The sequence below is a fragment of the Aotus nancymaae genome, unplaced genomic scaffold, assembly GCF_030222135.1.
Source record: "Aotus nancymaae isolate 86718 unplaced genomic scaffold, 86718_ANA_hifiasm-v0.15.2.pri h1tg000012l, whole genome shotgun sequence".
NCBI lineage: Eukaryota > Metazoa > Chordata > Mammalia > Primates > Aotidae > Aotus > Aotus nancymaae.
The window spans coordinates 18,412,381-18,424,924 of record NW_026988423.1 but is presented as its reverse complement, the minus strand read 5'-3'; the positions used below and the strand labels follow the sequence as shown (position 1 = coordinate 18,424,924).

The window sequence follows — 12,544 nt, the reverse complement described above, 5'->3', positions numbered from 1 at the left end:
ATTCCTTTTTTTTTTTTTTGAAATGGAGTTTTGCTTTTGTCACCCAGGCTGGAGTGCAATGGCATGATCTCAGCTTACTGTAACCTCTACCTCCCAGGTTCAAGCAGTGCTCCTGCCTTAGCCTCCCGAGTCGATGGGATTACAGGCGCCCGCTACTACGCCCAGCTAATTTTTGTATTTTTAGTAGAGACAGGGTCTCATCATGTTGGCTAGGCTAATTTTGAACTCCTGGCCTCAGATGATCCACTCTCCTTGGCCTCTCAAAGTGCTGGGATTACAGACATGAGCCACTGTGCTTGGCCTAGAAGTTTCTTATAGTGATTTTTTGATGAATGTTCATATGATTTTTCAGGTCAGATGCTGCTGAAGTATATCCTTAGGCCTCTGGCTTCTTGCCCATCCCTTCATGCTGTGATAGAAAACCAGCCTGACATAGTTATTATTCGTTTTGAATCTATAATGACTAACTTGGAATATCCATCACCATCTGAAGTTTTTACAAAGATCAGACTGGTACTAGAAGTGCTCCAGAAACAGCTTCTAGGTATGTATCTCCAAGGCAGTGCTTTTATATTTTGGAAAAGTAAATATTGTTTTTCAAAGTAAATATGATTTTAAAGTAGAAATGGCTGTTGTGTGTGAGAAAGGAGGGTCAGAAGCGGATAAATTGTGCCATAGGACAAAGTAGTTGCCTTCTGGTTTTTTGCCTGTTTTGCATTCCTTCTCTGTACTGTATTGACAAGTAGGGTCATCAGTGGTACCCCAGATTCTGGATTTGTAATATTATTTTAGTTGAATTCTAGGATGCGCTTCTATCACTAAACTCCCAGTACCATCACAGACTGGAACTCGTGCTTTAATTATAGAAAAGTAGAAATGAACCAAGTGTTGTTTTACATATTTCCATGAAAATCCCTAATAATCTGATAAAAACAAACTTGACTTAACATAGGAAATAAATTCTATCTTCTATTTCATCTTATTGATCTTTATGTATTCACACTAGAAACAGCCAGTTTCTGTATTCCTTAAATCACTTTTTTTGGTTGTTATACCATTAAAAGTGAAGTCTCTTGTGTTTTAATACTGCTTTTCTTTTTTTAAAGTCTATTTGATTTACCTTCTTTGTGCTTTTCTCAGTTGTCATATTGAATAGCCTGGCTGACCATTCTTGGTGTGGCTAAAGTAAAAAAGAAATGCTCCTATTGTCTGTTGGCCTTTCTGGCAGTCATATACAGTATATTTTTGTATAAATAATTTATATGTAAAGCAATGACTTTTTTTTTTGAGACGGAGTTTCACTCTTGTTACCCAGGCTGGAGTGCAATGGCGCGATCTCGGCTCACCGCAACCTCCACCTCCTGGGTTCAAGCAATTCTCCTGCCTCAGCTTCCTGAGTAGCTGGGACTACAGGCATGCGCCACCATGCTCAGCTAATTTTTGTATTTTTAGTAGAGACGGGGTTTCATCTTGTTGACCAGGATGGTCTCGATCGCTTGACCTTGTGATCCACCCGCCTCGGCCTCCCAAAGTGCTGGGATTATAGGCGTGAGCCACTGCGCCCGGCCAAGCAAGGACTTATCTATAGTTTTGATGAGAGTGGAGAAGGAAAAATCATAAGGCTCGCATAAACTTCAGAAATCTGAGGTGGTTTTTCTTGTTCCCAGATCCTTCCCTTAGGGAAAATACAACTTAATTTTCATTGGATAGAAATTAAGTTGTAAACAAAGCATCCAAAGATTAGAAGGAAATGGAGAGATGATTTGGTCCAAATATCTCAGATGCCTGAGTCTCCTCTATAATATTCCATCAGTTTGTCAGATAGCCAAATCTGAACACCTTTAGTGAGCGGGAACTTGAGGTATTTCATCCTGCCTCTGGGCAGTTCCGAGTACCAGGCAGGTTTTTGTTTTGTTTTGTTTTTAAAACTCACATTTCTTACCTGTACTCTTAAATATTACTACGAAAATGCCACTTTTGCAAATTAAATCTTTGGGGTAGTTGTTTTAAAAGTTTGTCAAAATATACTACTCTCTAATGACTGCTTTATCGATGCTGCTTCTACTGTGTGGAGTTGTACAGAATGAGTCTACTTCCTATTACATATGATAGATTTTCAAATTCTTTATAGTTGCTGTTGTTTTCCCTGTATTTATCACCAATATAAACATTTTAATTATTTATTTATTTATTTATTTATTGAGACGGAATTTCGCTCTTGTTACCCAGGCTGGAGTGCAATGGCGTGATCTCGGCTCACCGCAACCTCCGCCTCCTGGGTTCAGGCAATTCTCCTGCCTCAGCCTCCTGAGTAGCTGGGATTACAGGCATGCGCCACCATGCCCAGCTAATTTTTTGTATTAGTAGAGACGGGGTTTCACCATGTTGACCGGGATGGTCTCGATCTCTTGACCTCGTGATCCACCCGCCTCGGCCTCCCAAAGTGCTGGGATTACAGGCTTGAGCCACCGCGCCCGGCCCAACATTTTTATTTTTTGAATGACATAGTTTTAAGTGCTCCTGATCTTCATTGCTCTTCTGGTGTTGGCAGGTTTGGTTTTTCCTGAAGCCTCTCTTCTTATCTTGCAGATGGCCTTCTTGCTGTGTCTTTGTATGGCTTTTTCTCTGTGCATTTGCATCCTGGTATCGTGTCTCTTCCTCTTCTATAAAGACAACAGTTGTATTGGATCAGGGCTCTACCCTTATGACCTCATGTAACTTTAATTACCTCCCTAAAGGTGCTACTAGCATACCTCAGAGATACTGAGGGTTTGGTTTTAGACCACTGCAATAAAGTAAGTATGGCAATAAAGCAAGTCACACAAATTTTTTGGTTTCCCAGTGCATATAAAAGTTAGTTACACATAGCCTTTTAAGTATACTATAGCAATATGTCTAAAAAGTGTACATACCTTAATTAAAAAATATATTATTATTAAAATATGCTAACGATCATCTGAGCCTTCAGTGAGTCATAATCTTTTTGCTGGTGAAGGGTCTTGCCTCAATGTTGATGGCTGTTGACTGATCAGATGGTGGTTGCTGAAGGTTGGATGGCTGTGGCAAGTTCTTAGAATAAGTAAACAATGAAGCTTACCTCATCAATTGGCTTCCCTTCTTGAAAGATTTCTCAGTAATATGCAGTGCTGTTTGATAGCATTTTACCCATAGTAGAACTTTTTTCAAAATTGGAGTCAATCTTCTCATCCTGCCACTGCTTTGTCAACTAAATTTATGGACTATTCTAAATCCTTTATTGTCATTTCAACAATGTTCACAGCATCTTCACCAGTAGTAGATTCTGTCTCAAGAAACCGCTTTCTTTGTTCATCCACTAGAAGCAACTCCTCATCCATTTGGTTTTATCATGAGATTGCAACAATTTATTTATATTTTCATGCTCTATTTCTGATTCTAGCTCTCTTGCCATTTCTAGTACATCGGCAGTTACTTCTTCAACTAAGTCTTAAACCCCTCAAAGTCATGAGGGTTGGAATCAACTTCTTCCAAACTGTTAATTTTGCTATTTAGACCTCCTCCTGTGAATCATGAATGCTTTTAATGACATGTAGAATGGTGAATCTTTTCTAGAAGATTTTCAGTTTACTTTGATCCATCAGAGGAATCACTGTGGCAGCTATAGTTTTAGTTCTTCTTCTTTTTTTTGTTTTTGAGATGGAGTTTCACTCTTGTTGCCCAGGCTGGCGTGCAATGGCGCGATCTTGGCTCACTGCAGCCTCTGCCTCCCAGGTTCAAGCGATTCTTCTGCCTCAACCTCCCGAGTAGCTGGGATTACAGGCATGCATCACCACGCCTGGCTAATTTTGCATTTTTATTAGAGATGGGGTTTTTCCATGTTGGTCAGGCTGGTTTCGAACTCCTGACCTCAGGTGATCCACCCACCTCGGCCTTCAAACTCATGAACCAACCTCTGCTAACTTCATCCTTTTCTTCTGCAGCTTCCTAACCTCTCTGAGCCTTTATAGAATTGAAGAGAGTTAAGGCCTTGCTCTGGATTAGGCTTTGGCTTTAAGAAAATGTGGTGGGTTTGAGCTTCTACATAGACCACTCAAACATTCTCCATAAATGGCCAGGTGCAGTGGCTCACACCTGTATTCCCAGCACTTTGGGAGGCTGGGGTGTGCTAATCACTTGAGGTCAGGAGTTTAAGACCAGCCTGGCCAACATGGTGAAACCCCGTCTCTACTAAAAATACAAAAATTAGCTGAGCATGGTGGCACGTGCCTGGAATCCCAGTTACTCAGGAGGCTGAGGTGAGAGAATTGCTTGGACCCAGGAGGCAGAGGTTGCAGTGAGCTGAGATCATGCCATTGAACTCCAGCCTGGGTGACAGAGTAAGACTTTGTCTCAAAACAAAACAAAAAAACAAAACTTTCTCCATAAATAAGGTTGTTTTACTTTATCATCCATGTGTTCACTGATACACTTTTAATACACTTTTTATTTCCTTCAAGAACTTTTCCAACTAACTCAGGAACAGAAAACCAAATACCACATGTCATCACTTATGTAAGTGGGAGCTAAGTGAGCACACATGGACATGTAGAGGGGAACAACACACACTGGGGCCTGTTGGAGGGTGGAGAGGAGGAGGAGGGCAAGGATCAGGAAAAATAACTAATGGGTACTAGGTCTAGTATCTGGGTGATGCAATAATATATGCAACAAACCCCCATGACACAAGTTTACCTGTGTAACAAACCTGCACATGTACTCCTGAACTTAATATAAAAGTTAAAAAAAGTAAAAATAAATAAGTAAATAAAAGTAATGTTTACATTAAAAAAACCCAATCTTTTCCTTTGCATTAAAAACTTGGCTAACTGGGGCAGGAGGCCTAGTTTTTGACTTATCTGAGTCTTTGCCATGCATTCATCACTAAGTTTTATTATTTCTAGCTTTTGATATAAAGTGAGAGATGTGTGACTCTTTCGCTTGAACACATATAAGCCAGTGTAGGGCTATTGGTTGGTCTAATCTCAGTGTTGTGTCTCAGGGAATAGGGAAACCCTAGGAGATAGAGACATGAGTGGAAAGGGTGGGGGGATGAGGGAAAGGGGTGGCTGGTTAGTGGAGTAGTCAGAACCCACAGAACATTTGTTAAGGTCACTGTCTTATGTGGGTGTGGTTCATGGCCTCTCAAAACAATTACAATGGTAACGTCAAAGATCACTGATTGCAGATCACCATAACAGATATAATAATAATGAAAAAGTTTGAAATACTGTGAGAATTGCCAGAATGTGACACAGATATATGAAGTGAGCGCATGCCTTTGGACAAAATGGTACGCATAGACTTGCTTAATGCAGGGTTGCTGCAAACCTTCAATTTGAAAAAACCCCCAAAAACCAGCATCTGCGAAGCACATTAAGCAAAACACAATAAAATGAAATATGCCTGTATATCCAAATCTAGTCACGTGGGGGGCTAGGGCTTCAATATGTGAATTTGGGCAGGGACACAATTCAGTCCATAACAATTGTGTGTGTATCTATTTGGCAAACACACACACACACACACACACACACACACACCCCTTGTTCATGTGCAGTGAGACATAAGTAAGAAAAGTTTTTTGCCATTTTTTGATTATTTGAATATTTGGCAAGCATTTCCTTTAAGAAAGCCTTAAAGATAACAATGTAACAATGTAACAATGTAGTAAATATTTCTTTCTTTTTTTTTTGAGACAGAGTCTTGCTCTGTCTCCTAGACTGGAGTGCAGTGACACTATTTCGGCTCACTGTAACCTCTGCCTCCTGGGTTCAAGTGATTCCCCTGCCTCAGCCTCCTGAATAGCTGGGACTACAGGTGTGCCCCACCACGCCCTGCTAATTTTTTTTTTATTTTAGTAGAGACGGGATTTCACCATGTTGGCCTGGTTGGTCTTGATCTGCTGACCTCGTGATCCACCTGCCTTGGCCTCCCTAAGTGCTGGGATTACAGGCATGAGCCACCACACCTGACCTGTAGTAAATCTTTCTAAAACCCTCAGATTCAACTAATGAGCATTGGCAAAGAACATAAGATCATCATATTTATTGTCCTCTGTTTCTTTCAACAGTTCCATTAACCAGTAATAATTTATAGTATTTGCATGTATGTAAACTGGATTTCAACAGTGTTCGTTAAACTATTTTTATAGAGTATATTTCAGATAAAAAAACAACACAAGTTATCTGTCACGTGAGAGAGTGAAGCCATAAGGGAATCATTAGTCTTTTGTTTTAAAATCCCAATAAATCTGGATTTTTTCCCCCTAACATAGAACTAGAACACTATTTATTATAATGAAGATTTATTTTTTCATCTTGCCAAAATTCTTTGACAAATGTGAAAGATTAAAAATATCTGTGTAAAACGGACAAAACAAAATCTGTGCAGTGAGCTTGATTTGTTTTAGGCTGTGAATTGATAATGTTTCTTTGCAAATTTGCAAGTTCCTTTAGACAAAGTATGATTTAAAGCTAAAGTATGATTTAAAGCTAAAGAAATGTATTTGACTTTTTTACCTCATTGAACTCCTGAGAGCAAGATAGATCACCAGCAGCTATACTGGAGCCACTGGTGAAAATTTGGCCAGGATTCTCTGTCCTGTCTACTCCAACCAGCATAGTCTAATACGGAAATATGGCCTCAATATGTGCCGCCAGTGTTTCAGTCAGGATGCAAAGGATATTGGTTTCATTAAGTTGGACTAAGTGATCTTCCTTGAAAGGATTATCCAAGGCATCTACCCAATGAAAAACTATGTTGACTCTTTGTACATAAAATTAAAAAAAGAAAAAGAAAGAAAAGTATTTACAATTTTCCAGAAATTGAACCAATTGATCTTTGATACTGTTAGGAAGATACTATATTTTATGGACAGTATTCTGTGGTGGCTTCATTGAAGATCTTTCATATTTAAAAAAAATGTCTTCTTCTTACAATTTTTAAAGAAAATTAAAATGATTTATTTTGCCATCTCTTCATTTAAAAAGGATTTTCTTTTTTGTACAAGAATCCAAGTTATTTTATAGCTGGTGAAAGAAGTTCAGGTCCTGTTAAAATCACACTTTTTATTAGATGTTTAATTGTGATTTCAAGTGATTGATTTTGTCAGTTTTTTCACAGGAAACATCAAATTCCTAATGTATTTACTGAAAATGTCCCTTAATATTGTTCACTTTATTATCTTAAAAAATGTTTTGTATACAAGCAGGCAGCTTTTTTTGTTTTGCTCTGTTGTAGCAAATTACAGTTGCCATTGATTGTGAAATTTGTGACATACTTTATTCTCTTTTTTTTCCTTTGCTCTTTCAGTGGTACTACTAGCTTCTTCATCTTTAATTTGACTCTGTGTCAATAGTAGGCTTTGTTTTAAATTTAAAAATGTGTACATAGTTACTTTCTTAATCTGGAAAAGAATAATAACTATTTCAATTTAACTACCTATTACAGTTTATGTAGATATCACCATAACTTGTGACCTATGCATAAAATATCCAAATAGACACAGTACAGTGTCATATTAGTGCATGGAGGAAAAAACTATGATAGGATCAGTCTGGAGAAAAAAATCATGATGGGGTCAGTCTGTTTACACTGACTGGTTTGGCAATGTTATATGAAATACCAGAAATGACATTTGTGCCTGTTGGGTGCTTGACAAAGCGACAGTAATATTATATGTGATGCATTGGTTGCAGTGAAATGTAGTTCTGTCAAAACAATGGAATTGTGTTTAATGGAAAAGTATTTTACACTGCTTCTTTAAAAAAATTTTTCTATTCAGAAATTACAGAGAGCTCTCGGTCTCCTTCATTCAATTTGCTTCAGTGTTAACATCTTAAATATTATATAGTAATATATAGTGCAGTATAGTGCAATATCAAAACTAGGAAGTTGACATGGACACAATTCATAGAGTTTATTTAGATTTCACCAGTTTTACATGTTTGTGTGTGTGTGTGTGTAGTTCTGTGCAGTTTCATCATATGTGTAAATTCATGTAACCACCACTACAATCAAGATACAGAAATGTTCCAAAATCACAAGGCTCCCTTGTGCTTCCCCTTTATAAGCACACACCCCTGCTTCCATTTTTAAACTTAAATTTAAATTAATAAAAACTTTAAGAAATTGAATTTCTCAGTCACACTAGCCACATTTTAAGTGCTTAGTAGCAAAATGTGGTTGGTGGGTATCATATTCAGACTAGACTTTAGACGTTTTGAGGTATCTTAAAGGCTCTGAGATAATATATTCACTTTCTTCTAAGGGGTGTGTGTGTGTGTGTGTGTGTGTGAGTGTGTGAGTGTGAGTGATAATATGTTCCCTTCTAAGGGGTGTATGTGTGTGTATGTGTCTGTGTGTAAAGAGACATAGTCTTGCTATGTTGCCCAGGCTGGATTTGAACTCCTAGGCTCAAGTGATCCTCCTACCTCAGCCTTCTGAGTGGCTTTGCCACTGTGCCCTGCTCTTCTAAGGCTCTGAATCCTCTAAATCTTCCTTGGTGAATCAGAACTAGGTTCATAACAGCTAGGTTCACAACTAGGTTCATGAACAGAACTAGGTTCATAACCTCTTTCATAAAAGATGACTCTTTGATGAGTCCTCTTCCTTCTACATTGACCACTGGTTCTTAACTATTATTTAATTGATTAATAGGATATTCTTAACAACATTCTAAATATTTGTTGGAAAAAACCCCTATAACATATACCATAGAGGAGGTATTGAACTATTTTGTTTTATAGACTACTTATGTTTTACTGTAAAGTACAAACACTCAGAGTCTATGCAGAGATGAAAAAAGTATGTTTATTCATTGTTAAAGAAGTGAGATTTTATTCTAAACTAGTTTGAAGTTAGAATGCAGAACTTCTGAGTGCTTGTCATATAATCAGATCAGCAGCTTAGCACTAGATGATTATAATGTAGTTGGCTTATTGCCTTATTGTTACAGAGTACAGGCAGTAATATAGTGCAGACAATTCATTTGAGCAGTAAAAGTAAAATAATAATAATTGTGTGTCATGATTTGTCCCACGCAGTCAGTTGAGAAGGCTGTAGAATTATCTGTGCTGTTTTCTTCCCCATCATCTTAAAATTAAAGAATTCTAGAAAACTAGGGAACTTAAGAATATATGGCGACTGTGAATGGTTTCTTGTTTAAAACTTCTTTTTTTTTAAAAAAAAAAATTTAGATTTGCCACTTGACACTGACCTGGAAAATGAAAAACCATCTGCTGTCCCATTGGCTGAGATGCTTGGAGACATGATCTGGGAGGACTTGTCTGAGTGCCTTATCAAAAACTGTTTGGTTTATTCTATTCCAACAAATAGCAGCAAATTACAGCAATATGAAGAGGTAAAGAGCTGAGATGTCACAGGTTTTAAGACACTGTTGACTCTTATTGCTGTCTTTTGTTTCTCCTTGGAGATAGTTTGTTCTTAGTTATACTTTTAAGAAAATTATTAATAAAGAATAGAGACAAATTCCATGAAACTTCATTTTTCTCTGGGCTTCCTACCTCTTTAACTGTGGAAGTTTGTTTTCTTATTAAATGTATTTTCTTTACTGTTGATTTATACTTACATCAGCTATAATAGCTATTGTGTGACATTTTACTTTTTTTTCTTTTTTTTTTACAATTAACACCTGACAGTAATCATTTCAGACATTTTACTTTTTTGCTTCTTTTTAGTGTTTCCTGGAGTGCTAAAATAAGTATACTTATTTTAAAGATCTTTGTACTTTTACTAAGTAGAGTCAGAAATTTCTGTTGAAGATATTCTTTCTAATGAATTTAAGGCTGGAAATATGTATATTTTTATACCTAGTAATTGATGGTCCATTCTAAAACTTAAATGACCAGCTTGGTCTTTATTTTTTTATACATTGGATTTGAAATTCTAATATTGAAATGGAATATATGTATATGATTCTTTTCTTTTTTTTTCTTGCGTATCTCAGATCATACAATCCACTGAAGAATTTGAAAAGGCCCTAAAGGAAATGAGATTTTTAAAAGGAGATATTACAGATTTGCTGAAATATGCTCGTAACGTCAATTCTCATTTTGCAAATAAGAAGTGCCAGGATGTGATTGTGGCAGCCAGAAATCTGATGACCTCTGAAATTCATAACACTGTGAAGGTACCACGGTTATAGTGCATTGTATATGAAGCATTGTATATGAGAAAGCAACTCATTTTTGAGATGCATATAGTAAAGTGGAAGAGAGCATGACAGTTGTTGAGCTGAGTCAAGTTATTAATCTTTTTTACATTGGTTTTGTCCCTTTTAAAGTGGTCCTAATCTCTTCCTCTTCCATTGGGTATTGTGAAGTCCAGATAAGATAATGCACATAAAAGCCTTGTATAAATTGATAAAGTCTACATAAATGTAATGGATTATTATTGTTGAAGTGAGACTAGATTATTCTCATCTTCATTTCTGAAGGTTTTAGGGCACCACTTTGTGACAGGTATACTTGGGCTATATTATGTCTAGAAATTATATCCTATTATGGAAATGTTGACTTCATCTAGTAGAGGGACTAGTCTTAAAGCTAAAATAATAAAACAGGTGAATGAAAATATAGGATATAAATAATTACCTGTAAAGGCAGTAGACCTTTGACCTTTTTTTCATATCTTACATATATGAAATAATATATATACCTTGAATTGGGTATAAAGCAAAACAAATTAAGGCAATCCCTTAACAGACAGTTCCTTAGCCATTTTTCTGCTATCATTGAGGGGACTGGGCTTTTCCTCTTTTGCTGTCTCCCATTTTCCTTGGGGTACCCTGTTATCATGTCCACTTCAACAAAATATTTAATTAGCCATCTGAAATGCACAGATATTCACACTATTTGAGGTAATTGTGGATTGTTAAAGGAGTCGAAATCTACTCAATACCAGAACTGTGCTGTAGTTTCTTTTAACATAAATATCAATTGATTATGTCACTGTTCTGCAGAAAGTCCAGTGGCTTTCCATCTTATTTAAAGAAGACCCAATAGCCTTACAGTGGTCTACAAGGCCTTATCTGATCTACCTCCTATTGCCTCTCTGTCTCTATTTCCTACTGCATTCATCCATCACTGTGCTGCAGGCACCCTGGACTTATTTCTGTTCCTTGAATGTTCTAGGCCCACATGGTTTCAGAATCTCTGAACCACTTGTTACCTCTGCATGGAACATTCTTACCGTAGATACTCACATGATTTGCTTTTTAAAAAGTGCTTTCTGGGGCCGGGCGCGGTGACTCACGCCTGTAATCCCAGCACTTTGGGAGGCCGAGGCGGGTGGATCATGAGGTCAAGAGATCGAGATCATCCTGGTCAACATGGTGAAACCCTGTCTCTACTAAAAATAAAAAAAAAAAACTTAGCTGGGCATGGTGGCGCGTGCCTGTAATCCCAGCTACTCAGGAGGCTGAGGCAGGAGAATTGCCTGAACCCAGGAGGCGGAGGTTGCAGAGAGCCGAGATTGTGCCATTGCACTCCAGCCTGGGTAACAAGAGCGAAACTCCGTCTCAAAAAAAAAAAAAAAAAAAAAAAAAGTGCTTTCTGATGACTTAAAAAACTTATAGCCTCCCCTATTTCCTGTACCCCTTCCTTGCTGTATTTTTCTTTTTATTGTTTATCAACCAACATTTTAAATGAATTGTTTATTGTTTCTCCCTCTAGAAAGTAAGCTCCATGAGGCTAGGGTGTTTTTTTTTTTTTTTTGACTGTTTTGTTTACTGTTATATTGTCAGCACTAAGAAAATACCTGGTATATACTACTGCTATGTACTCAGTGCTCAGGTGCTTACTGAATACCTTTGGTAAATGAATTCATACATATCTCACAACTCCTTGATGTAAACAGTATTACTTCTGAATTGCTCTGTGAGTCTGGGCTTAATCTTTTCACCTTGTTGAACCTCATTTTCCTCTTCTGTACTGTGAGAGAATTGAGATAATCTCTGAGTTTCCTACTCAGATGGTTTTGACAGTTTGTAAAATTGCATTTTTCCTGAGTACTCAAATCCTAATGTATCTTCTTCTAGGACAGGATGTCTCAGCAGTGGCAGTGTTAACATTTGGGACCAGATAATTCTTTGCTGTGGGGGACTGTCCTGTGGGATATTTAGCAGCATCCCTGACCTCTATTGACTAGATTCCAGTAGCACCTCTTCCAGTTATGACAAGCAAAAATATCTCCAGACATTGCTGAATGCCCCTTAGAAGGCAGATTTGTCCTTGATTGAGAACCACTGCTTTAGATCACATCCTGGTTCATTCTCTTGGCATTCGGGTCCTGAAATTAGATTTTCTAAATTTCCCAACTTGAAAAACCTCCTCCTCCATTTTCTAGAAACCATTTTCAACTTACTTGCCTTTCATATTGTTTATCTCAATTCTCTTTATTCCCATGTGTACTCACTGTTTTCCCAAAAAATCTGTAGTTGTGTTTTTTGTTGTTTGGTTTTTACATTTTGACTTAAGAGACATCTTATTAGGTCTAACATTCTTCC

At 37.4% G+C, this 12,544-nt stretch overlaps 1 protein-coding gene and 1 pseudogene across 2 annotated transcripts in view; both read left to right on the top strand.

The window, feature by feature from the left end:
• The window catches only part of ZW10 (zw10 kinetochore protein), a 40,307-nt gene that overhangs the window by 14,096 nt on the left and 13,667 nt on the right, over positions 1 to 12,544 (top strand). For both annotated transcript variants that reach the window (XM_021671147.2, XM_021671148.2), the window contains exons 7-9: positions 353 to 544; positions 9,216 to 9,379; positions 9,986 to 10,168. In XM_021671147.2, the coding sequence (XP_021526822.1) occupies positions 353 to 544; positions 9,216 to 9,379; positions 9,986 to 10,168 (539 nt within the window). The remainder of the gene's footprint in view (positions 1 to 352; positions 545 to 9,215; positions 9,380 to 9,985; positions 10,169 to 12,544) is intronic.
• Positions 5,291 to 6,725, top strand: LOC110568341 (small ribosomal subunit protein uS14-like; annotated as a pseudogene).